At 42.1% G+C, this 27,897-nt stretch overlaps 1 protein-coding gene across 4 annotated transcripts in view; it reads left to right on the top strand.

Moving 5' to 3' along the window:
- The first annotated feature begins 2,314 nt into the window (after window positions 1-2,314).
- kcnt2l.S (potassium channel, sodium activated subfamily T, member 2 like S homeolog) overlaps window positions 2,315-27,897 on the top strand; it is a 59,882-nt gene continuing 34,299 nt past the window's right edge. For 3 of the 4 annotated variants that reach the window (XR_005966704.1, XM_041588873.1, XM_041588872.1), the window contains exons 1-2: window positions 2,315-2,799; window positions 26,586-26,665. Coding sequence is in view for 3 of the 4 variants with exons in the window: in XM_041588873.1 (XP_041444807.1) it covers window positions 2,714-2,799; window positions 26,586-26,665 (166 nt within the window). In the remaining variant the exon portion in view is untranslated. Of the gene's footprint in view, window positions 2,800-20,084; window positions 20,517-26,585; window positions 26,666-27,897 lie in introns of those variants that run through there. The other variant, XM_041588874.1, reaches the window with a different exon arrangement.

Here is a 27,897-nt window from a genome sequence, read left to right as displayed (position 1 = left end):
TTATTCTTCATTTGTCCAGAGTGCGGGTGTCCAGTGGTTACCCAATCCTCTGCAGTGGGGGGGGGGACTGCAGGTGGCCAATGAAGGGGATACATCAAAAAATCAGCCCTAATATGTTAAAAATGTTCGCGTGACGTCACTTCCGGTCAACGTGACGTCACTTTAATTACTTATTAAATACTATTTATTAATAACTGACCCATCCAAAAAACCAATGCTCTATAAGGTTACGCATTTATTTTTATTGCTACTTTTTATTACTCATCTTTCTATTCAGGCCTCCTATTCATAATCCAGTCTCTTATTCAAATCAATGCATGGTTGCTAGGGGAATTTGGACCCTGGCAACCAGATTGCTGAAAATTGCAAACTGGAGAGCTGCTGAATAAAAAGCTAAATAAATCAAAAACCACAAATAATAAAAATTGAAAACCCAAATGCAAATTGTCTCAGAATATCCCTCTCTACAGCATACTAAAATTTAACTTAAAGGTGAACAACCCCTTTAATAGTGGAAATTTGTAATTCCCAGTTACCCCAATCCCCTCTTTCATCTCCACCACCTTTCCTTACCCACCAATTCCCCAATCCACTCCTTTACATTATGGTCCCACCCACTCATGATGTCACTGCCCTATCCCCCTTTCCCTATTGGCCAGGATATTTTATAATTAAAGTTGGCAACCCTAGGTCAGCATGCAAGCGGGAAGATGGCGTGAAATGGGCAGATCAGGAAAAGGCATACCTCCCAACATATGAAAAATTGAGAGGGAAAAAAACATGAGCTGCGCTAAACAATTTTTGGCCACGCCCATTTTATGGTCACACCCCTAATTACCATGTCCATTTGACAAAATTTGGCAGGTTATGAAAGTTTGAACACATAGGAGTTTTGCTAATGAAGCTGACATTGCCCTTTAAGCTGCGAGTCTCAGTTTCCCCAAGAAACTTTTTTATCTGAAATAGTTACAATTGTATCTAGGTGTAGCTGCTGAGTGTTCTGGGCTCTCTGCCAAAAAGCATCATATTTTAATTAAGTTTCAGACATTTCAGTAAGAAACCCAGGACTGTGGGTTGAGCTGTAAAAATTGGGACTGTCCCACAGAAAATGGCATAGTTGGAAGGTATTGAAAGGTTTGGTAAAACTGAACTGGCTTTGATGGCCATGGACTGGGGCAGACTGGGGCATAACTGTGCTGGTCAGGGGCAGACAAATGGGGAATTACAGATTTAGAGGCTGTTAATATATGTATCACTGTCTTAAGCCCCACCTCATTATTGTCCAATACTGAATTCTGGGAACAATATCCCATTTTGTATCAAAGTTTCCTATTGTGTAGAAGGAAAAGGCAATCCTCAATGGAGTACCCCATGAGCACAAATAGGAAATTTTTTTGGTGGAGAACTATATCTTTAACTTTTTCATAGATCTGAGCTTGAAACGGAATGAGACGGGACTTCAGTCGCAATTTCAATATGGCAGTTGTTTGCTGTAAAGTTCGCCATGACTGGGAACAAGAAACAAACTCAGAGACCAATGGGGTGACAGTTCTGTGTCTCACTTTTCTTTCTCCTACGAACTCAAACGGTATATCTATTCTAGATTTGGTTTTCTATCTCCCACTGTGCCCATTATCTTCTGGTGACTCCTCTTCTTCATCACGTTTATCTCTCTTACTCTTTCTATATCTTTCCGACTCTAATAACTGTCTGTCCTCACTCTTCTGCTTCTCTTTATTATACTGGATAATTCTCCCATCCCTCGCCCTCAGAGTTCCTTCTCTAATTGAACAGCCCCTCGTATATCTCTATCCTATATATCACCATCTCATTATACCTGTCTTTCTCTTCTGTCTGTGAATTCCACTCCAGCTCATTCTACCTGTCACTGGCATCTCTCTCATCTTTCTATTCTCTTCCTTTCCTATATTCATTCTGTCATTTCTCCTTTTATTCCCCCGTTTCCTTTTCTAAGAGCTTTCTCAGAATAAAGCACCGTTCTTTTAATGTCTTCCTCTTTTCACTCCTCCCTCCATCTCCCTCCCTCTTCTCCTGAAATTCTACAGCCAAGCATATTACACATATATAGAGATATACAGCTCCTAGCAAGGACCAGGCACTTATCTTCCATTCTCTTGCTGGGGAGATTTATCTATGGACTTTGCCAGCTGCTCTCCTTCTCTTTAACTCATCTTCACAGCAGGCATTACCCACTCCTACTATATTAAATAAGGACATCTCCTCTAAAAGCACTGACACCCTCAAAGGAATTAGGATCTAAAGAACTTTCATCAGTGAAAAGAATGTTGTAAAGACTGTGATTACCCTGAAGAAATGCCTGTGATCTGTGGATGTTTATTCCTGCAGATACAAGACCCAAACTGCTGTACTTCACTGCAGCACCCAACTCCTACAGGTATGGGAAATGTTAACCATCTCTCCTCTTCATCCTACGTCCCATAGACATTTAAGTCTTGCTGTCAGCTGCCAGCTGCCAGTTTATTTCAAAGGGAACAATGCTAGTGGTATGTTCAGTACATGAAAATAAGCAATAAAGAAAGAGGGTGGCAGGATTCTTTCTATTGATATAAAAACCATATTCTTCTGCTCTTATGGACATTTCCTTAAGGAATGGACATTGCTGATTGAACTCTAAGAGTATCAGCCCTCCTGATCTTGGAAAAGTGTTTGCAGGGGACAGAGAATACGGACTATGGAGCTGGAGAAAGATGTGCAACCTTTGCCCCCTCGCTATCGGTTCAGAGACTTGTTGATGGGAGACTGGCAACAGGACGACAGGTAAAGGAGATGCCAATGGGGTAAATGGAATCTTTTTAAAGGATCTTGCCCCAAAAACATAGTGCAGGCATGGGATCAGTAATCTGGAAACCCTTTATCCAGAAAGTTCCAAATTACGGAAAGGCCCTCTCCCATGGACTCCATTTTATCCAAATAATCAAAATTTTTTAGAAATGATTTCCTTTTTCTCCGTAATAATAAAACAGTAGCTTGTACCTGATCCCAACTAAGATATAATTAATCCTTATTGGGAGCAAATGCAGCCTATTGGGTTTATTTAATGATTAAATGATCTTCTAGTAGACTTAAGGTATGAAGATCCAAATTAGGGAAAGATCTGTTATCTGGAAACATGGTCCCATGCATTCTGTATAACATACGTGTAGTTGAATCTCTCTTGAGTGACATGTTCACTTTATATGTATTATCAGATTGAGCCACATGTGGCATAATGGTTATATAATATCATATGCTGGAGACAGTGGCATTCTGCAGTGAGTCATTAACGTCTATTATTTGTCATTTTTGAATGATTTAACTTGTTGCATTCTAGAGCGCTAAACTATTATCTAGTTGCCGAGGTCCCATTTATCCTAGCAACCGGGCAGTGGCTGGGAGATGGTTTGGAGAAGGACTGAATAGATAAATACGTAATGCAGGAGAAAAAGGAGGAAAAAATTGTATCAATTAATAATGTGCTTTCTGCAAACTAATGGCCTTTTATTTATCAGGCTGGAGACAGGCAGAATACTAAGGCAAATAGTTCAGAAATCACAAGTAAATAATACTGGAGACCATTTGTCAAAATGTCAGAACATCAGCATCTACATTATTCTTATCCTTTTCTATAGCAACAACATATTCTGCAGAGAGGTACACAGATTGTTCATCGTTCACATCAGTCTCTGCACCAGAGGAGCTCACAATCTAATGTCTCTATCACACACAATATGATCTATTTAATGAGGAATTCAACTAATTAAACTTCCTGTATACATATTTAGAATTTGTAAAACCGACACAGATACAGAAACATACAGACATACAAACTTGCAGTTCCTTCCTCCTGCCACTAATTTAGGTGTCACTGGGGGGGGGGGGAATATCAAGTTTAACAGGGGTTACACGTAGGGGAAGATTTATCAAGGGTCGAATTTCAAAGTTAAAAATACTTCGAAATTCGACCATCGAATTGAAATACTTCGACTTCGAATATCGAAGTCAACGTTTTTTTTCATCGAATTTGGGTATCCTGCAGACAAAGTAAAATCGTTTGATAGAACGATTAAATCCTTCGAATCGAATGATTTTACTTCAACTTTCAAAAACTTAGAAAAATGCTGTAGAAGGTCCCCATAGGCTAACATAGCACTTTGGCAGGTTTAATTTGGCGAAGTATTGAAATCAACATTTTTTTAAAGAGACAGTACTTTGATTATCGAATAGTCGAATATTCGAGCGATTTTACGTCGAAACTAAGTCGTAGTATCCTATTCGATGGTTGACGTATCCAAAAAAATACTTCGAATTTCGAATTTTTTTACTTCGAAAATTCCCTTGAATTCACATCGACCCTTGATAAATCTGCCCCTTAGGGTTGCCACCTTTTCTGGAAAAAAATACCGGCCTTCCTATAGATTTCTTTTTTCCCTATTAATAACATTGGGATCAACCATCATTTTTACCTGCCAGGCCAGTAAAATACCAGCCAGGTGGCAACCCTCGTTACACTACGTATAACTGTAACAATAAAGGTCAGCATAAACATACAGAATTACTGGATCCCTCCCCAGAGGAGCTGCACTGTGTATAACTGTAATAGAAAGGAGCCGTATTAATACACAGATATTACTGGATCCCTCCCCAGAGGAGCTGCACTGTGTATAACTGTAATAGAAAGGAGATGTATAAATACACAGATATTACTGGGATCCCTCCCCAGAGGAGCTGCACTGTGTATAACTGTAATAGAAAGGAGCCGTATAGATACACAGATATTACTAGGATCCCTCCCCAGAGGAGCTGCACTGTGTATAACTGTAATAGAAAGGAGCTGTATAAATACACAGATATTACTGGATCCCTCCCCGGAGGAGCTGCACTGTGTATAACTGTAATAGAAAGTAACTGTATAAATACACAGATATTACTGGGATCCCTCCCCAGAGGAGCTGCACTGTGTATAACTGTAATAGAAAGGAGCCGTATAAATACACAGATATTACTGGATCCCTCCCCAGAGGAGCTGCACTGTGTATAACTGTAATAGAAAGGAGCCGTATAAATACACAGATATTACTGGATCCCTTCCCCGAGGAGCTGCACTGTGTATAACTGTAATAGAAAGGAGCTGTATAAATACACAGATATTACTGGGATCCCTCCCCAGAGGAGCTGCACTGTGTATAACTGTAATAGAAAGAAGCCGTATAAATACACAGATATTACTGGGATCCCTCCCCAGAGGAGCTGCACTGTGTATAACTGTAATAGAAAGGAGCCATATAAATACACAGATATTACTGGATCCCTTCCCCGAGGAGCTGCACTGTGTATAACTGTAATAGAAAGGAGCTGTATAAATACACAGATATTACTGGATCCCTCCCCAGAGGAGCTGCACTGTGTATAACTGTAATAGAAAGGAGATGTATAAATACACAGATATTACTGGGATCCCTCCCCAGAGGAGCTGCACTGTGTATAACTGTAATAGAAAGAAGCCGTATAAATACACAGATATTACTGGGATCCCTCCCCAGAGGAGCTGCACTGTGTATAACTGTAATAGAAAGGAGCCGTATAAATACACAGATATTACTGGATCCCTCCCCAGAGGAGCTGCACTGTGTATAACTGTAATAGAAAGGAGCTGTATAAATACACAGATATTACTGGATCCCTCCCCAGAGGAGCTGCACTGTGTATAACTGTAATAGAAAGGAGCTGTATAAATACACTGATATTACTGGATCCCTCCCCAGAGGAGCTGCACTGTGTATAACTGTAATAGAAAGGAGCTGTATAAATACACAGATATTACTGGATCCCTCCCCAGAGGAGCTGCACTGTGTATAACTGTAATAGAAAGGAGCTGTATAAATACACTGATATTACTGGATCCCTCCCCAGAGGAGCTGCACTGTGTATAACTGTAATAGAAAGGAGCCGTATAAATACACAGATATTACTGGGATCCCTCCCCAGAGGAGCTGCACTGTGTATAACTGTAATAGAAAGGAGCCGTATAGATACACAGATATTACTAGGATCCCTCCCCAGAGGAGCTGCACTGTGTATAACTGTAATAGAAAGGAGCTGTATAAATACACAGATATTACTGGATCCCTCCCCAGAGGAGCTGCACTGTGTATAACTGTAATAGAAAGTAACTGTATAAATACACAGATATTACTGGGATCCCTCCCCAGAGGAGCTGCACTGTGTATAACTGTAATAGAAAGGAGCCGTATAAATACACAGATATTACTGGATCCCTCCCCAGAGGAGCTGCACTGTGTATAACTGTAATAGAAAGGAGCCGTATAAATACACAGATATTACTGGATCCCTTCCCCGAGGAGCTGCACTGTGTATAACTGTAATAGAAAGGAGCTGTATAAATACACAGATATTACTGGGATCCCTCCCCAGAGGAGCTGCACTGTGTATAACTGTAATAGAAAGAAGCCGTATAAATACACAGATATTACTGGGATCCCTCCCCAGAGGAGCTGCACTGTGTATAACTGTAATAGAAAGGAGCCATATAAATACACAGATATTACTGGATCCCTTCCCCGAGGAGCTGCACTGTGTATAACTGTAATAGAAAGGAGATGTATAAATACACAGATATTACTGGGATCCCTCCCCAGAGGAGCTGCACTGTGTATAACTGTAATAGAAAGAAGCCGTATAAATACACAGATATTACTGGGATCCCTCCCCAGAGGAGCTGCACTGTTTATAACTGTAATAGAAAGGAGCCGTATAAATACACAGATATTACTGGATCCCTCCCCAGAGGAGCTGCACTGTGTATAACTGTAATAGAAAGGAGCTGTATAAATACACAGATATTACTGGATCCCTCCCCAGAGGAGCTGCACTGTGTATAACTGTAATAGAAAGGAGCTGTATAAATACACTGATATTACTGGATCCCTCCCCAGAGGAGCTGCACTGTGTATAACTGTAATAGAAAGGAGCTGTATAAATACACAGATATTACTGGATCCCTCCCCAGAGGAGCTGCACTGTGTATAACTGTAATAGAAAGGAGCTGTATAAATACACAGATATTACTGGATCCCTCCCCAGAGGAGCTGCACTGTGTATAACTGTAATAGAAAGGAGCTGTATAAATACACAGATATTACTGGATCCCTCCCCAGAGGAGCTGCACTGTGTATAACTGTAATAGAAAGGAGCTGTATAAATACACTGATATTACTGGATCCCTCCCCAGAGGAGCTGCACTGTGTATAACTGTAATAGAAAGGAGCTGTATAAATACACAGATATTACTGGATCCCTCCCCAGAGGAGCTGCACTGTGTATAACTGTAATAGAAAGGAGCTGTATAAATACACAGATATTACTGGATCCCTCCCCAGAGGAGCTGCACTGTGTATAACTGTAATAGAAAGGAGCTGTATAAATACACAGATATTACTGGATCCCTCCCCAGAGGAGCTGCACTGTGTATAACTGTAATAGAAAGGAGCTGTATAAATACACAGATATTACTGGATCCCTCCCCAGAGGAGCTGCACTGTGTATAACTGTAATAGAAAGGAACTATATAAATACACAGATATTACTGGATCTCTCCCCAGAGGAGCTGCACTGTGTATAACTGTAATAGAAAGGAACTATATAAATACACAGATATTACTGGATCCCTCCCCAGAGGAGCTGCACTGTGTATAACTGTAATACAACTCCCAAGGAGTTGTATCAATAAAAAAAATACTTGCATTGTATATTGTTACATTTACAGATATTGTTGTAAACTGGCCCTGTATATGTAAATCTAGATATAAATGCAGATATTAATGGAAAGATCGCTTGATTTCAGACCCGGTATTCAATGCATGTATAGCCCTGACGTATTTGTGCACATGAGTAAATGGTTTTATATTTCTGATCTGTAATTAAAAGATGGCAGATTATATGTAGACAAATAATGAGCAATTTCCTTTTTATAATCCCTTGGCAAACTCCGGATGTTGACAGGCAGCATTCGGTGTGACCTGCCATGCAAGAAGCCAGTTAGCTTAATACCAGCGTGGTGCACTAATGGGGAGAGAGCTTGTTATCTGCAAGTCTGTGTCCTGGAAAGTGTGTTTGCCTTACAGAAACAGAGGCAAATGAATTAATAAGGCCATTTTCTAATTGGAGAGGCCTTCTAATTCTTGTAGACAGGTATAAGAAAAAGCTTCTAATGGAGGATAACCTGCAGCAAGGTAGTACCTCCACTAAAAACATTGGGGAAGATGGATGGTTGAATATGTATAGAGATGTATATGATATTGTTACTCCTAGTAACCTCTGTTGTCTGCTTATATAGTTATTGAATAGAGACATGTGTCCATCAGGTTCAACCTTTGCTTTACGAAAGTTCTACTCAACTTACAGCTGATCCACAAGAGGCAGGAATAGGGTCTCCAAAAAAATGTCAGTCTGACCAGTTCCGGGATCAACATTTTGCCAAAGTGTTTTTCTCCATGCATCTCACATGTGAAAAATTTTGCAGATCATTTTTTTATTTAAAGGGGTACTATCATGAAAATAAAAAAATAATATAAGCTTCAGCATTCTGAAATAAGAAACGTTCTAAATACAATCAATTAAATATTCTGCATTGCTTATGAAATAATCAAGTTTATCTTCACTATCCCTCTCTCAGCATCTGTTTCTCTTCATTCTCTCTTCATGCAGCAGTTGGGTGTCAGATGAATAATCCAATATATCTTATAGGGGGCTCCTTTTGCCTAGAAGATGTATTAGAGCTCACTCTATTAAACTCACCAGACATCATGTCTCTCTACATGCAGAATTTGTGCAAAAGGCAGTTATTTTGTTTGTACTGGAATCAGTTATTTGAGTGAGCCCTAATACATCTGCTAGGAAAGGAGCCCCCTTTGAAAGTTTTTCATTTTAGTACGATGAAGCTTATATAAAATTTCCATTTTCACGATAGTTCCCCTTTAGTATCAGGGCACACAGGCAGATTCGAGGAGATCAGCCGCCCGGCGACAAATCTCCTCTTCTTCGGGGCGACTAATCTCCCTCTGAACTGCCTCCCCTGCCTTCCCGCCGGCTAAATGATGGGATGGCACTCAGAGTGATTCCTTGTGAGGCAACTTTGGGCGACTTCAGAAAATGACTCAGAGTGCCATCCCACCAGCGATTTACATTTTAGCCAACAGGAAGGCTAAAATTAGTCACCCCGAAGAAGAGGAGATTTGTCGCTGGGCGACTAATCTCCCCGAATCTGCCTGTGTGCCCTCACCCTTAACTAAAGAAGTAGCTAGAAATGTTGTACATGATGTTTTGTGCTTCTGTATCAGCCCAAGGCAACCACATCCCTTTAGCAGTAAAGATCTGTGTCTCCAAAGATGCCCCAGTAGCTCCCCATCTTCTTTTCTCATCTTCAGCTTAGCTTCTCAACAGCTGCTCAGAGCCCACTGAGCATGTGAGTGTCAGAGACACTTTCCAAGATGGTGACCCCCTGTGACAAGTTTGAAGTCCTGGATCATTGCTGCTATTGACAAGCTCAAACTTTAGCCTCGTGCAATAAGTTCACTATATAAAATATGGCATTTTTAAAAACATGCTGTATTGATTTTTCGAGGATCTACTGTTGAATAAAGCAGCAGAACCTTAATTGTATGCAGCGTTTGACTAGCCCTGGGGATACTTGGAAAAACCCAGTGAAATAATAGCCAGGTGCAGGGCCTGAGCTAAGGGTAAGTGAAAGAGGCACTTGCCTAGGGTGCAATAATGGGGGAGCACTATGCATGTACTGCTTCTGCCTGCCCAATTAGAGTTCCCAACCCAGGGCCAGAACGAGGGGTAGGCAGAGAAGGCACGTGCCTAGGGTGCAAAGCTGGAGGGGCGCCAGGCACGCACCTTCTCTGCCTCTGCTATCCCCCTAGTCCGGTCCCTGTTCTGGCCGGCGTATGCGCGAAAAAACGGAAGTGCGCATGCACACTCGTATTTTTTCGCACATGCGCACTCGTATTTTCTTCGCGCATGCGCACTCGGGTATTGGGCGCTTTACCGGGCCAGGCTGCCTGGGGCGCCTGCCCGGGTTGGCCCGGCACTGTCCCAACCTTCTGCTGTTCCTCAGCAACTTGGCTGCTCCTTCTCAACCCACCTGTCACTGCTCCCTCTTCTCCCCTGACCCACTCAGCTTGTTGTTGTAGTACGAGTAGCTGTGCAGTTGGGAAATATACTGCAGAGGTGGGGATGCAGCAGGAGGGAGAAGTGATAAGCAGTGGGCAGGGTCAGACTGGGGGGCTCAAGGCTCACTGGGACTGCTGTCTCCGGGGCCCCCCTCTGGGACCACTGCCACTTGCCCCATGCCCCGCTGGGGTGAGCCGTGAGTGCAAATGTGTGCAGGTACATGACCTGAAGATTATTTTAGCAGGAAGCAGCTCTGAGCCGGTGGGACCCAAAACAGCCGGGGCCCATCTGTTTTTTTCCCGGTGTCCCGTCGGCCCAGTCCGACCCTGGTAGTGCGTCCTGCCTTGTCCACAATCAGCCCAATGTCTGGCACTGATCAGGTGTCAACCTAGAGGCAGTACATCAATTAACAGGTGCAAAATGCCCTGTTTTTTGACCCACAATGCAGCATTTATTTCCAAGAATGTTACTGAGATGGGCTCCTGCCTAATAATTACACAACCTTTAAAAATATAGTTTTTTTTATGTCACACCACAGTCTATAGTTGTAAGTTGAACAATTTTGAACACAAATTCCTAATCAATACTTCTAAAAGGGTTAAATCCAATGTTGTGTTAGGTTTTTATGAGGTCAACCCAGCACGGCAAACCCAAATGAAGAACCAACAAACTAATGTAATTCATGTCAGTGATTAAACCTTAATGGGGTTATACAAATGGAAATTAGTATGCCTCAAAACAAGAGTTTTTGTGTAAAAAGGGTATTTATGTAATAACACCATCACTTTCTAATTAGTTAAGGAACCCCCTAGTGCTTTTCCAGCTTCTAATGATCAATAATATCTTCTATTACCAGTTAATTACTTAGAAATTCTCTTGTGTGCCTACAAAAAGACAGAGACAGCCTTCTTCTCTGCTAATAATTGATGAACCCTCTGTAGGCACCCTTAGCTTCTGAGTCAGTCTCCTAGATCAGCATGAGACACCCACTTCATCATTATTAGATCTTCATGCTCATAAAGTTATTATTGCAAAACTTCATTCCCTACGTTAAGTTTCCAGAACTTTCTTTGCTCCTGAAATAAGTGGGTGCTGGTGTGAGACACGAGATGTATCAGGACAAGGCACCATGGCTGATCCCCTGGAAGGCTCAATGGGACTGCCCAGTCTCCAAGCTATGAATTTCTCAGGAACTGAGTACATCTTCAAAGGATAAGTAAACCTTTAAAATAGGTGAATATAAAATTGATGAGGGGGCTATTCTAAGCACCAAGATATTAAGGAATACATGTGCTGTTAATATGAATGAATTTTGTTACAACAGCGCCACCTGCTGGTCAGTTTCCCACCAGTCTGACCACCAAGTAGTCAAGGAAGTTGTCAGGAGAAAGAAAGAGGCTGCTCTGATGTTCTTCTGTTTAGGAAAGGTTTGAGAAAAGCTTCTAATTTTTTTCCTAAGCAGCAGAACAACCCCAGACGAGAGCCATCATATTTGAGGTAACAACTCAACTGGTCCCCATTTACCATGAGCCCATTTTTAGCACTGCAGTTCCAGATGGTGACCCAACTTGGTTTGGCTTGTTCTCTAGTAGCTATTTTAATGGCTCTAACGTTCCTTTCAAGTTGAGGTTTTTAAAGGTCCTTTAACTCTAGCTAAAATGCCTTATTACTCCTTATTAAAATTAAGATGTACTCTAACAGCAGCATTCCTTTAAAGAATTATATTTTTAGTCTAATAATAGCCTTTTATTTTGTAGGGCTTTCTGGGCCTTGACAAGATTATATAATGGAAACATTTTTGGCAGTCTGGAGCCCCAAATAATAAACTTCATTTCTCCCCTTTTCATTGCTTTCCACGGTCATTCTCAGGAATGGCAGGGCCCTGTATAGAAACCTCTGTACCTTTCTGTTGTGTGTCTGGACCATCCCTTGATGGATCATCAGTATTCCTGACACCATTACCCTGAAGTTCAGGGACAGAGTGATTTCACTTTCACTGTGACTTTTTGTACTGGATGGAGTGCAAGCCTACTCGAGACTGCAAACCTGTCTATTAACTGGTGAGACTCCATTAAAATGATAGGGGCTACCTGGATATTCCTTAGATATGTTGCAGTAGAACAAGAGGCCTGTTAAATAAGGATACCTAAGGCGATGGTTGTATGAGTGACAGTTCTTTCCTCCCTGCCTGTATTCCCAGCTTCTGGTTGTATTTTCACTGCCGGAGTCAGTGTACTTGACCCCTTGTTCCTTTCCTTGTGTGCCTATGATTACCACTTATCAGAGGAAAGAGCACAAATCAATATTAACTCCTGCTGCCAGCTAGATAATACAAAGCCTGGGAGATCTGCCAGTAGGGTTTCCATGGAAATCTCAGGTTTAGAATCCCCCCCCCCCCCCAAAAAAAAACAAAATCCCAGGCTGCACTGTCATTCTCGCTCTCTGTATATTGGGCAAGAGGCAGCTTGTCCTCCTGGGGCTCCATAAAAGATATTAAATTGAACAATTTAGAGAAAAAGTAGACAATGTGGATTTGGTGTTTCTCATTTTCCAGACACAGTTGGTTTCCTATAAAGTTATATGCATGAATTATGGGCCTTATTACATCATCGTGTTGTCAAGCTTCCCTCTATGGAGCACCCACCATCAGGGTTGGATCAAGGCAGGGCCATAGCAGGTCTAGTGACCTGGGTGATATATTTTACTCTTTTCTGACAACAATAGCAGTTGGACCCCTATAAATCCTGAGTGGTCCCCAGCACTTGTGGGCTCAGCTGGTCCAGACCCACTCACCACGAGCACCTGACCTCCCCCTGCCCAACCGCATGAATAGATAATGTATGTGCTGGCAGGGATGGTGGGCCCGTGGGGTGGAGGGAGGTCTAGGGGCTGTGCAGGCTCCTGATGCAGCAGCTGCGGTGGGCCTGGACCCCCTCCCAGTCCAACGCTGCTCCTACTCCACCCTAAACAGGGGTATTAATATGGATGACTCCTTAAAATACAAGCTTTGTGACAGGTCTGCCAGTTTAAAGGAGAACAAAAGCATAACTACAGAAGTAGCCAGAAATGTTGTACTTTATGTTCTGTGCTTCTGTACCAGCCCAAGGCAACCACAGCCTTTTAGCAGTAAAGATCTGTGTCTCCAAAGATGCCCCAGTAGCTCCCCATCTTCTTTTCTGCTGATTCACTGCACATGCTCTGTGCTGCTGTCACTTACTGAGCTTAGGGACCCACTCACAATATACAGTACACATAGAATAGAAATGTCACAATATAAGGCTGATTAGTAATTAATACACATAATTACTACATGGCAGCACAGAAACCAGTGCAATTAGCATCAGAATTTAATTATTAGCCCTGTAGCATCAGCTTATATTACAGACCAACCTCATTTTCTGCTGGATAATTAGTGACGACCCCCTAAGTTTAGCTTCTCAACAGCTGCTTAGCCATTTTCATTTTTAGGGTTTAGTTCTCCTTTAAAGGGACTTTAATTGAAATTCCATTTCCCGAGTTTTTTTTTTCAGATGCCAGTGACGCAGCAAAAAAAACCATGGGACTGCTCTCCAAACTCTCCCCTCTCCTCATACTATTTATTCTTCTAGTCTTTTCACTTTATAGAGTATTATAAATTCTTCCATCTTTCCATCTCCTCTTTGTTCACATACACAAATGGGAAAAGACCATGATACAGGCTTGCCTTCTGTATGTTTGTCCCATGTCTTCCAGTTTCCTCCCACACGGGCAGGTTAATTGATAAAAGTGACCCTAACGAGTGACTGTGACAGGGATGTTAGAGTGTAAGCCCCACTGGTGCAGACACTGATTGGGAATGATGTATAATCTCTATAAAGATCTGCACAATATGTCTGCTCCATATAAATAACAATTTATAAATAGATAATTACGGTTAAAAGCAGGAGAGCTCACTGACAAGATTTAACTATTTCTAATACAGTGCTTAAATGGATATTTACATCCTTTCCTAAATAGTCCAAAATGATTGGAGATACAACGTGGTGAGTAGAAGCTTTAGCACAGAGGAGCCCCTAGAGCTGAAACACAGATAATAACATTTTGCCGAAGTTACTTTGGATAAAGGGATCAACTTTTTTTTAGGGATCATTTTTACCGGCCAGGTGACAACCCTACTAACAACCCTGACCAAAGCCCCTGGCAGAATCTCCGGAAGCCACATGGCTCCGGTCTTATATATTCTATCACACTGCCACCTAGTGGCCAAATCTGGGATAGCTATGAGTCATACTATGACCAGGAAGTGGTGAATTACTCCCTTCCTTAGACTAAGGGTCTTCTTTAAAGGAACAGTAACAGCAAAAAATTAAACTGTTTTAAAGGAATGAGAATGTAATGTACTACTGCCCTGCAGTGGTAAAACTGGCTACATAGCAGCTTGTTTATATAAACAATAGTAGTACTTATCTGTTATCTACTGTGTATCCTGTGCTTGAATGGCTGCCCCCATGGCTACACAGCAGCTTGTTTATATAAACTATAGTAGTACTTATCTGTTATCTACTGTGTATCCTGTGCTTGAATGGATGCCCCCATGGCTACACAGCCGCTTGTTTATATAAACTATAGTAGTACTTATGTTATCTACTGTGTATCCTGTGCTTGAATGGCTGCCCCATGGCTACACAGCAGCTTGTTTATATAAACTATAGTAGTACGTATCTGTTATCTACTGTGTATCCTGTGCTTGAATGGCTGCCCCCATGGCTACACAGCAGCTTGTTTATATAAACTATAGTAGTACTTATCTGTTATCTACTGTGTATCCTGTGCTTGAATGGCTGCCCCCATGGCTACACAGCAGCTTGTTTATATAAACTATAGTAGTACTTATCTGTTATCTACTGTGTATCCTGTGCTTGAATGGCTGCCCCCATGGCTACACAGCAGCTTGTTTATATAAACTATAGTAGTACTTATCTGTTATCTACTGTGTATCCTGTGCTTGAATGGCTGCCCCCATGGCTACACAGCAGCTTGTTTATATAAACTATAGTAGTACTTATCTGTTATCTACTGTGTATCCTGTGCTTGAATGGATGCCCCCATGGCTACACAGCCGCTTGTTTATATAAACTATAGTAGTACTTATGTTATCTACTGTGTATCCTGTGCTTGAATGGCTGCCCCATGGCTACACAGCAGCTTGTTTATATAAACTATAGTAGTACGTATCTGTTATCTACTGTGTATCCTGTGCTTGAATGGCTGCCCCCATGGCTACACAGCAGCTTGTTTATATAAACTATAGTAGTACTTATCTGTTATCTACTGTGTATCCTGTGCTTGAATGGCTACCCCCATGGCTACACAGCAGCTTGTTTATATAAACTATAGTAGTACTTATCTGTTATCTACTGTGTATCCAGCTTGTTTATATAAACTATTGTAGAGTTTCTGAAGCAAACACCGCTGCAGGGCAACACTACATTATATTTTCATTACTTTAAAATACCTTCATTTTTGGGGGTTACTGTTCCGTTAAGCACAATCTCTAGGGGAAGGTAAAGTAAATGGGATATATTTCCCAGTCTCCTACATTAGTCTGATGTAGAGAGACAATTTGCAATTGTTTTCCATTGGTTATTATTTGTCGTTTTTGTGATATTTAGCTTTTTATTCAGCAGCTCTGCAGTTCATAGTTTCAGCAATCTGCTTTTTCTTTTGCCTAATGAAAGAAAATGACATTTGTTTCAAAAGTCAGACCCAGAGAACTGAAAGGGATTAACAAACACTGTCATTTACAAATAACTATAAAAGCAGTGAGAATGAGGAATGATTGTATATTGGGAAATTGATTCGATTGATTGGTTGATTGAACGATGATCTTTTCTTTTATTAGACATAAAACAGTTTGGGTTGAGTTCTTCATTATCAGATTGTAAAGTCAAGGGTAGGCTGACAGTTTATGTGCTGGGGAGGGGTAAGAGCAAGCGAGTGGCAGGTAGGCCCCCAAACCCATTAGCTGCTCGCTGTGTAAATCCTGCTCTTGTGTGTTTGCTCCACAATATTCTGAAAAGCCTGAATCCTTATCTTACATGTTGTAAAGCAATCCATGCTGACATATTTGTTTAGTATCTCGGAGCACATCAAAGCGGCTGGGTCTGGGCGGCAGACATCTGTGCTTTATTTACGCTGGCGTTTTATCGGAGATGAACAGCTAAATTTGTTTTGGACAGAAGGAGGCGAGGATGTTTACCAGAGATTCAAATTAAAACTCACATCACCAAAAATAGGTGGTATTTTTTTATCCATGAACTTCTTGATCTGAAGTTAAAGATGTCACAGTGATATCTTCATCAGGCCAGAAGTGGCACATTATAAAACTGACAGATTGGGTTAGCCGGGAATCCTAATTTGGGGTGTGTGGCCCTAGAAAGACTGGGGGACCCATGGTTGCAAAATGATACCCCTAATTGAAGTCATTTTTTGTAGAGGGTGCTCCATTTTTCTGTTGAGGGTGCTCCATTACTCTACTCTGCAGGAATGGGCATTTCCGAATCAGCACGGGAAGGGTTCTGTTAGTCTAAAGGTGGCCATATACGGGCTGATAAAAGCTGCATACAGACCAAGTCAGCAGCTTATTGGCCCATGTATGGGGCTCTCCAATGGGCTTCCCCAATCGATATCTGGACAAAAGTCGGTCATATGTCGGCTGAGCAGAGATAAAAATACCATCGGATGGCAGTCTGCATCTGTTCGTTGATGTGGTCCCGCGATCTGACTGCCCATACTCCTGCATTATGATCCGATCGTGGGGCCCTAGGTCCCACGATCGGATCATCCCGATATCACCCACCTCAAGGTGGGCAAATAGGGGAGAGATCATTCGTTTGGTGAAATCGCCAAATGAGTGGATCTCTGTGTGTATGGCCAACTTAGGGTAGTGGTCCCTAACCAGTGGCTTTCACCAACCCCTTGGATGTTGCTCCCAGTGGCATCAAAGCAGGAGCTTATTTTTGAATTCCTGGAGGCAAGTTTTGGTTGCATAAAAACCAGGTGTACTGCCAAACAGAGCCTCCTGGCAGTCCACATAGAGGCCAATCACAGCCCTAATTTGTGATCCCCAGGAACTTTATTCATGCTTGCTCCCCAACTCTTTTTTCATTTGAATGTGGCTCACGGGTAAAAAAAAGTTAGGGACCCCTACTCTAAGGGCAGTTCATGGGCATCATTATCATCAACACACCTTTATATAAATATGATTATGAGTGGGTCCATGGTCTAATGATTTTCTGGTGGGCCCCTAAATTCCCAGTCCAACACTGGAGATGAACCGCCCTAGAAAAGGCTTTCATGGGTACCTGGAGGAGATTGCGTTTCCAACAACCACCCTTAAGATAGTTTGTGTTGCCAAATGGGAATCGTTTAGCCATTTCTTTATAACAGGTGTCTGTTGGTAACCCTTCTCCATGTATGGATAAAATTAAATCAACAAATCACCCAAATCCTCTAATATACGGCTAATCCCAATGCTTCACTCTCATTAGCAGCTAATTAAGATGAATTCTTCACGGCTGCACAGAAGGGAGTTCAGCTTGTAGAAGGCATCAGTGTTTGATGTGCAGCCTTGAAGGAACGCTGGCTCTTGTTCCAATCAGGCCTAATACAAACACTTGCACCAAATGAAGTTATTGTGTGTTAAGTAGGATATGGGAAGTATTGTGGGAGATAGCGAGGCCTGTGGGATCTTTGCTCTGGCTCTGCTAGTTAATTGAAGCAGCCCTGATGGGTTGACTAGTCTGTGATGCCCCCTTGGAAACAAGAAATAACCTATATAGCAATTAAAGCTAAAGATGTTTTTGCTAAATCGATAGTTGTAACAAAGGCACCCGCAAACATCCTGAATTCAGCTGGCGTGCATGCTGAAACTTTGACAGAGCAAACCGATCTCTTTTATTCAGACTAATATGACTTGGGGCATTTCATTCTCTACAGTAGTTGTTATTGGTACTGATCAGGTCCAACTTTTTGTCAGGGTCAGCAATGCAACTTGGCATTTTCCTCAAATCTCACCCTAACTGGCAATCTGGGCTTTAAGTAACTTAGGAGAGCAACAGGGGAGGAGGGGGACATTTTTGTGTGGGAAGGCTAACAATAGAAGGCTTTTCATTGGAAATTTACTGTAGAGCAGGCACTGAAATGAAGGCAGTCTTCCACCAGGTAGTTGAAGCAAAGCAGAAACGTTTATTGTGTTGACAGGCTGTGGATACAATAAACTTTTCTACTTGGCTTCAACTACCTGGTGGAAGACTGCCTTCATTTCAGTGCCTGCTCTACAGTATTTTTTGGTTTATCCGCTCTCCATGCTGAGGGCTCAGGGCAATGCACCTGGGGCACTTTCTTAATGTGGTGTGACCCTCATTCAACTTTTCATTGGAGAACACACATTTAAAAGAGCATATTGTAGTTGGTCTTCTTTTGGGGAGGTTACAGTATTCTCTGACTACAGAGAGCAAACAGACATTGTCCAGAAATATCACCTTTACTGGACTTCAGGTGAATGCCTCGTCTTTGCTCCAGCCCCCTCAACAGGGGTCTAGCCTCACTATTTGGGAGCCACTGCTCTATGGGACCTTAAGAGATGTGTTTGTTAGACAGGAGCTGGAGCAAAGGAAAGAATCCTTGTGAGCTCCATTGTTGGATTTTGCTATCAGTGGCCTCAAAGCAGGTGCTTAGTTTTCAATTCCTGGCTCGGAGGCAAGATTTGGTGGCATAAAAACCAGATGTACTGCCAAACATAACTTCCTGTAGGCTGACAGTCCACATAGGGGTTATCAATAACCAATGACAGCACTTATTTGGCACCACCCAGGAAAATTTTTCATGCCTGTGTTGCTCCCCAACTGTTTTTACATCTGAATGTTGCTCATGGGTGAAAAAGGTTGGGGACCCCTGTTCTATGGCATATCATCGGTCCTGTGGAATTTAATATGCAGTGAAGTAGTTGTGGCTGGACTCCGAGGGTGGCCAGGGGGTACTGCAGTGAAGGGCACTGTGGCAGCAATGTAAAAGTGCATTAGTGGGTCATGGGGAGGGCAGGGCTTGTGTGGCAGATAGACTTTGTGGCAAGATTTTGGCATGATAAGTTGTGACTGAGTTGGGTCAGGGGTGTGGTTGTGCATGCACAGGCCATTTTTTCATTGTGGCTCCATTCTACTGGTTGGCAGGTCCCACCACCCAAGGGCCCAAGTGACCAATGGGTTACTAATTTGGGCCCCCTGGGGAGAGGATCATTCTAACTAATTAATACGGTACCCAGTGACTCTTAATGAAGGTACTGTTGGCCTCAGACTAGGAACAGTGATATAAAGTTCACCTACTTGATTACCCACTCCATTTACAACTAATATTCTATGTGGACCCAATAAAGTCAAGGCCCCTTATGCCGCCATGAAAATATATGCTTGCTTAAATTTCATAGGGCCAGTGGTAGCAAAGGCCTGCTTCATTCTCCTCTCTCCTTGCTCCATCTTTCCAGTTGACTATTCATCCCTGAGTTCAAATACTGCCAATAGCTACATTTAAAGGTAAGTGGGCTCTACTCTTGGCTATACGGAGCTCGCTAATAGGGTAAAAAGCCATTATTTGGGTTATCAAAACAACCTTTCCTCGGTCGGCTCAGAATAACATCTGTTGAGCCCTTTAATGTATTTCTAACGTGATTTCCCATCCTGTGCTATTCAATCCCTATATTTAATTTAGAGAAGTACCAGGGGCTGGCCTCCTGTGCAGGCCCATATTGCTATGGCAACCCCCCTTAAGCATCAGTGTCCCTGCTATGGTCTCTGTCATCCTAACGAGGTGGCATCGTTAGAAAGAAAAAAAGAGGGGATTTAAACCTATTACACAATGTGGGAGGGAATTAAAGAGAAGCCAAATTGCTAACAAGCCGTTAATTTTCTTCCCTTCATTTGCCAGGGAAAAGCTTTCTTGTTCTGTACGTGTGTTCTTGCGCGCCGCATCTTTCCAATAAGACTCATTTTATTTTGTTCTTATATGAGGAAGGAACTGCGAGAAGCCGGGGGTTCAAATTTCCAGGTTGACAGAGACGGTGGTGTTTTTGGTTGGGACACAAAGTGACGGGATATGTGAAATGTGGGTCGGAAGCAAGTGAAAGCCGTAGGCCTCAAAACAAGACAGAGGTAGATCAATAATATCATGAAAGTGGAAAACTAAAGGAGAACTTGTGGTTAGAAGAATATGGTGGATCTAAAGTTCTTTGGGGGAGTGAATTTCCCTGGGCCAACCTTGGACTCTGGGTAAGTGGCGACAAAATGATATTTTTCTGTTTAGCTTTAGATTGTATCCCAATGTGGTAAACTTTAGTATATAGAATGGGTTTTAGTAGAAAGGTAATACAGGCATGGGACCTGTTATCCAGAATGTTTGGGATCTGGGGTTTTCTGGATGACACATCTTTCCATAGTTAGGATCATCATACCTTAAGTCTACTAGAAAATCATGTAAACATTTAATAAATCCAATAGGCTGGTTTTGCCTCCAATAAGGATTAACTATATCTTAGTTGGGATCAAGTACAAGCTACTGTTTTATTATTACAGAGAAAAAAGGAAATCATTTAAAAAAAAATGTGGATTGTTTGATTATAATGAGTCTATGGGAGGCAGCCTTTCTGTAGTTTAGCTCTTTCTGGATAAATGGTTTCCATATAACAGATCCCATATGTGTACAGGACTTGACTGATACTCAGGGAATATCCTGAAAGAAAGAATGGAAGACTCAAAAGGGGGAGTTAGACAAACAATGACTAATTAAGGTTGTACAGTCCATAGTTCAGTTAAATTTGGCTGAAAAAAAGACCATCAGATTGAACTCCTCCAGTTCTCTTTTAAATGTTCCCTTAAAGAGCAGAGTTTGCTTGAAACTGTGTGGGATTTCAGGTTGATCGTGGGCATGCCCAGAGAAATGTTAATATTTATTAGTATGGGTAACAGACTATTTATATATTATATTTATTGCATCCTATTTTTTTCATTTTTGAATTGCCCACCCATGTTGTCAAGTGATGGTGCCATAGATGGGGTCCCTACGGAGTCACTGATTGGTGGGATTATCAGATAAGCTTAATCAATATCAGAATAAACCCTGATCCAATGGGTGGGAGGGAAATTTTCTAGGCATATGCACAGCCAAGATTTAATGAGATTCATAGACGTACAGTATAAGGTGGTCAGGCAAAGGTACTGTAGAATTTGGAAGGAAATTTGAAGGGAAAGAAGAAAAGGAACAACAATATGGAAATATGAAATTGGTAGGAAAAGTATGATGTGCAATAGTTCTTAGATATTGTCTCTGTATACAAAAGGGAGGTCCAAGCTTTACCCCCGTATGATGATAAATTTGTGGGCCTTGGGGCCTAAATACTGAATGAAGGACTCCATTCCTAAAATAGACCCATTGTCTGATGATATACTGAAGTATTGTGGAGTTGTGAGTGCACCATTATAAACTGCTGACCTAAAGGAACATTTACTGGAGTCAGGAACAGTACAGAACCCCTTATTTTTGGGTTACCCCAGCAATTTAGGGTTTACTTCCCCGTCTTTATGCCCCTAGAAGGCACAGTACCTGGATCTGCACTTGGAGGAACTTCAGACTTGGGTAATGCTATCCTCTCAATAGAAATCCTTACCCAGGCTGTTTAGATCTTTGGGACTTCTCTTTGAAATCCAACACTTCACTATGATGGACATTCCTGATCAACATTGCCCATATCTTCCCCATTTACAGTGCCAACCTTAAACAGTGCCCTGTGGGTTTCTGCAGGTTCTTCCAAAAATAGGTAAAGTAGCGAACAAAGTTATAACTATAATTTCTCCTTTGACCCTTCTGCAGGGGGCTCTGAGCATCTGCACTGGATCACCAAGCCTAGCAGATTGGTGGTGTTCATAAAAGTTTTAGCTTCCCTTTAAAGCAGAGATTATGAAGTGTACAGGGTACACATACTGTGTTGTTTGTTGGGTGTGGGGGTTCTGAGAGATACTTAACGTATGGCCAGATCTCTCCTTGTTTGGTTGCATAGAAGGGAAGGTTGTAGGCCTTAATCTTTTCCAAGTAAAAAAAAACTCTACTGGAAGTAGAAAATGTGTGGATGCAAAATGAGACCTTGTGAGACCTTTTTTGCATGATCAGCCATGGATTTTGGGTACAATATATTTTTCTCTCCCTTGTATGTATTCAATTTTCAAAGAAAATAATGCTAAGCAAGAATTACATATTGGTGCCAGAATATGCTGGGAATTGTGTAAAATGCTCAAAGAGAAGGGTTTCCACGCTGCAAGAAAATGGGTCCTTAGGACGTTAAATGACCTGCTCAAGATTAAACTGTGGTTGCCTTGGCATTATCCAAGAGGCAGGCAGCTATTGGGCAGTTAGGTCAGGCACAGTTCAGCAGGAGACAGACAGATATTGGGCAGTCAGATGAGACAGTCCAGAATAGGCAGGTAGATAACGGGATGGACAGAGAGAGATCAAGACTCTGCAAAAGGAAGGCATATAAATAGAACACAGTACACAAGAAGCAAACTCATGCATATTGATGTTTCTATGCAGTCCCAGATAAGAGGAGGTAATTTTATTAAAGGAAAGTTTGCCCCAGGTCTAGTGTCACATAGCAACCTATGAAATCGTTTTCTTCAAGCAGACAAGTCCACACAATCTACTATTACTATTTGCCATGCGTTAATAGACCCAGAACACATTTTGCACCTGTTGAATATATTGGCCCCATTGCCACTGTGGCTGTTTCTGGTGACAAACCTAAAGTGACAGATCCATTACATCACTGGGTCACTGGGTGCAAAGCCAATAAGTCCCACTTGATCATTGGAAATGATTGATTACCCTCCCTTTTTGTTATTCCAGTGTAAATCCTCCTTATCTTATATTCTATATTCAGGCATTTCTATAGGCTCTCAAGGAATTCTGGGAGGTGTAGTTCTTTAATATCAGGAGTTTACCTACAGAGGAAGCAGACCTCTGATTAATGTGCAATTTCATTATTTATTGGTAAAGCAGCACAACCACTGGATATGTTGTCCTTAAATGAATTTGCTGTGGGTGACATCTAGTTATGCCACTGGTACCAGGTTACTTACCCCTGATCTGCTTTCTAAAGTTTGGGTTGCAGATACGTCACTTTGCTTCTGTTTTTGCTATTTTTCTTTTTTCCATCTGGTTATCTTTCCACTTTAATTCTGTTCTCTGTGCTCTTTTCCTATCTTCGCTCTCCGCTCTCTCCTTCCTCCGCCCCCGCCCCCCATCCCTCTATCTCCTTTTTTTGCCCCTTCTGTTCCCAGCCTGCTATTGTACTTTCAAGTCCCTCTCAAGCATGAAATTACCAGCCAACCCTGAATAAACACATTGCAGAATTCATTATCAGACGGGTGGGTTTTCTTTCCCCGGGAGCTCCTTCAGCAGCCAATTCATGCACAGGATTACTCGCTCATTAGGCCACTTAATCACAGCCGCCTGTATTGGTGCCCACGTCCTCTTGTTATGGTGCCACTCACCCGTGCCATGGCTTCTACAGTGTGTCATGTCACCCTCCTCAAAACTTAACTCCCACTTTGGGTCAAGGAAGTCGAAATTGAATACTGAAAAGTCTTGCTAATGTTTTATTCAAGGCGGCAGCTAGAGAGGCTCATTTCTCTGAATCTCCGTACTTCAGAGTCGCTGTGTTTTCATTACGGCAGCACACTGACATTTATTGCCTGGAGCAGAGTGCTGATTGCATATAGAAGCAGGCCTATATAAATAGTAATATATATATATATACTGCTTTGCCAGAGCACCTTCATCTATTTGTGTCCTGGAAGGTTAGTCTGACACTCACTGAGTTGATACATAATCTGGTGGTCTTGGGTTGTGGGGGGGGGCAGTCTACATATACAGTACATGGACCAGACTGTTAAACGAGAAGGAAAGTCATTTAGCACTTGGGGGTGCCAAACATTAGGCACCCCCAAGTGATTGTTTATACTTACTTGAAACCCCGGGCCAGTGCTCTTATCAGCAGAAAACTGCACGGGCCCAGGGGGTTACACCAGTGAGCACCACGGAGTCATCCTCTTCCGGATTCTTCTTTCTTCGCGCAGCTACGCATGCGCATTAGAGTGAAAAGCCGAACTTTAACTAAAAAGTCGGCTTTTTCATTCTACTGCGCATGCGCCTGCCCTGGGAAATTGGAAAAAAGAAGAAGTGCAGTTTTCTGCTGATAGGAGCACCAGACCGGGGTTTCAGGTGGGGTGACTAACATTTGGCACCCCCAAGTGCTAAATGACTTTCCTTCTCCTTTAAAGTGTCTTTTCTCCCCTAAGCCTTTAGTTTTACCTTTTTCGTCTTGCCTTTTGTGACACAAGAGTCAGGCTAAAAAGTATTCTCCCCAAGGCAATAATAATTGGCCAGGCCGCCCACTCATTCAAACCGACCTTGTCTCAGCCAAACAAACCCCATGGCACAAACCAGTGCTCCATTAGGAATGGAACAGGCTCCTCATTGCTGTTCTTCCCTCCTTTTATCACACAACCCCCAACCTGTGCCCCAGGCATGTGCTGTAGTGATGTGCGATTCGAGAAAAACATGACCTGCATCTGACCCGAACCCACCTGATCTGCACCCATCTGCACCTGGCTTCCCCCCGCTGATGACATCACATAAGGGGGGGGGCAGGAGCACGCCTATAAAACCAGAAGCCAGAAGTCGGCAGTGTAAGGTTGGATCTGGCACATTCAGGCCAACCTCGTTGCACCATTTGCGGGTCGCTGGTGGGTTCAGATTGAGCTCTTCTACCTGCTCTCCCCACCTGCAACCCACAAATGCAGTGAGGTTGGCTAGAACCCGCCTGACTGGCTCACACATCACTAATGTTCCTCTCCTACATAATAGTGATTTACAGGTCAGGAAAAACTCATCCTGCTTCCAACCCTAATCCACAAACATTAAAGGAGTGGTTCACCTTTAAGTTAACTTTTAGCATGTTATAGAATGGCCAATTCTAAGCAACCCTTCAATTGGTTTTCATTATTTAGTTTTTATAGTTTTATAATTTTTTGCCTTTTTCTTCGGACTCTTTACAGCTTTCAAATGGGCGTTGCTGACCCCAACTAAAAAGCAAATGCTCTGTAAGGTTACAAATGTATTGATGTTGCTAATTTCTATTTCTTATCTTTCTAGTAAGGTCCTCTCCTATTCATATTGCCAGGGGCGCGCCGCCAATGAGGCGAGCTGAGCTGCTCGCCTCAGGCGGCAGCGCCTGAAAGGATTCAAGGGGCGGCAAAAAGCCGCTCCTGCACCTTTAAGAGCCGAATTTCCGGTTTTTGAACCGGAAATTCGGCTGTACTATTGCGAGAGAGCGCAATTGCGCTCTCCGCAATAGTGTTTCTGCCTCCCCTCCCGACGCGTAAGTTGGTGAGGGGGGGCGGCATTGCAGGAGCCGCCTCAGGCGGCTCCTTAGTAAGAATCGCCGCTGCATATTGCAGTCTCTTATATAAATTAATGCATGGCTGTTAGGGTCGTTTGGATCCTAGCTACCAGATCGCTTAAAATGCAAATTGAAGAGCTGCTAAATAGCTCAAAAATCTTAGTTAATAAAAATTGATAACCAGTTGCAAATTGTCTCAGAAAATCACTCTCTACATCATACTAAAAGTTAACTCAAAGGTGAACAACCCCTTTAAGTTAACTTTAAGTATATAGTTATAGAATGGCTCTAAGCAACTTTTCAGTTGGTCTTGATTATGTCTTTTCAATCTTTTTTTTAATTATTTGCCTTCGACTCTTTCCAGCTTTCCAATGAGGGTCACTGACCCCATCTAAAAAACAAATTGTAAGGCTACAAATGTATTGTTATCGCTACTTTCTCATCTTTCAATTCAGGCCTCTCCTATTTATATAGTCTCTAATTCAAATCAATGCATGGTTGCTAGGGGAATTGGAATACTAGCAACCATATTGCTGATATTTCAAACTGAGAAGCTGCTGAATGCTCTCTAAATCATACTTAAGTTAAACAAAACCTTTTGGGTTATTATTTTTCAACCTGCTCATTAGTTGGTGGAATGTAATAGTAAAGCAAAGTTTGCCCAGGTCTACTAACCAATAAGATGTTTGATTTCAGTATTGTAACTCAACTAGACAAGTGAGCTAACTGCTGATTGGGTAAACTTGGCCCTAGACAAAACATGAAGATTCTGATTCTTCTTCAGAGATTTTAATTGTTACTAACTGCCTTTTGCAGGGGAACTCCACCCAAACCCCCTTCGCAGTACGAAGCACATTTCTAACACTTGTTTTTTTGTTTTTTTTAGGGTCCATGTGGAATTTTATGTAAATGAAAACTCGTTTAAGGAACGACTAAAATTATTTTTTATAAAGAATCAGAGATCAAGTAAGTATTGCTTCTTTTTCCCGAGGACTTTGTACTTCCAGGAATACAACCAAAGAGAGACGGAACCGTTCTTGCTTGAAACAACTGCTCAAACAAGAGTCAATGTGAAAGTCAGCTCTGCATGAACCCAGCAGCCTCTATTATTCTCCTGCCATAGATTCCTTCTGGTCAATAAACACCATGGCCAAGTGAGCCATTAGCCAACCGGAAGGGGATTAATCTGATGTGTCAGCTATTTGTGATAGATGTGCAATTTAGCCACACACCCGTGTAACCAACACAGCAGCCCATGTGTCACCACCTTTGATCATTGCCCTATAAATGCACCGTCACAGTCACACAGATATAATGTAACATCCTACACATGCTCCAAGCAAAGCATTTTCTATCAGTCATGAGGTTTCAGTTTAGTTCTTTATAGCCTATCTACTATGCTGGCAAGGCTCACTATACTAGTGTCAGTCTGTACCTTCACTATGGGTGGGCATCTAAGGGCAAGGATCCTATAAACAATAACTGCTGCCATCCTGCTCATACAACATCCTCTTTCCCTACTGTCACCAATTTGCCCTACTGTTATTATCTTACCCTAATATTGCCATCTTGTCCTACTGTTATCATCTTACCCTAATATTGCCATTTGTCCTACTGTTATCATCTTACCCTAATATTGCCATCTTGTCCTACTGTCATCATCTTGTTGACCAGCTACTACTTAGCTTGAGTGAAGGAATAGAGGAAAAAAAACTAATTTCGAATGGTTTTTTTGGCTACTTCGACCATCGAATGGGCTACTTCGACCTTCGACTTTGACCTTCGAATCGAAAGATTCGAACTAAAAATCGTTCAACTATTCGACCATTCGATAGTCGAAGTACTGTCTCTTTAAGAAAAAACTTCGACCCCCTAGTTCGCCACCTAAAAGCTACCAAAGTCAATGTTAGCCTATGGGGAAGGTCCCATAGGCTTTGCTAGTTTTTTTTGGTTTGGTCGAACAAAAATCGTTCGATCGAACGAATAGTGCTAAATCCTTCGACTTCGATATTGGAAGTCGAAGGATTTAACTTTGACAGTCGAATATCGAGGGTTAATTAACCCTCGATATTCGACCTTAAGTAAATTTGCCCCATTACTGTTCCCCAGTCTTCCTACCTACATGTTTTGCTCTGGAGATCTAAATATGATTGGGCCAGATGCTTCCTATTCTCACTTCCCTAAAGACTTGCACTTCC

This window comes from Xenopus laevis, chromosome 3S (genome assembly GCF_017654675.1).
Source record: "Xenopus laevis strain J_2021 chromosome 3S, Xenopus_laevis_v10.1, whole genome shotgun sequence".
Classification (NCBI taxonomy): Eukaryota; Metazoa; Chordata; class Amphibia; order Anura; family Pipidae; genus Xenopus; species Xenopus laevis.
Note: the sequence above shows the minus strand (reverse complement) of the source record. Positions and strands in the feature narration are given on the sequence as shown.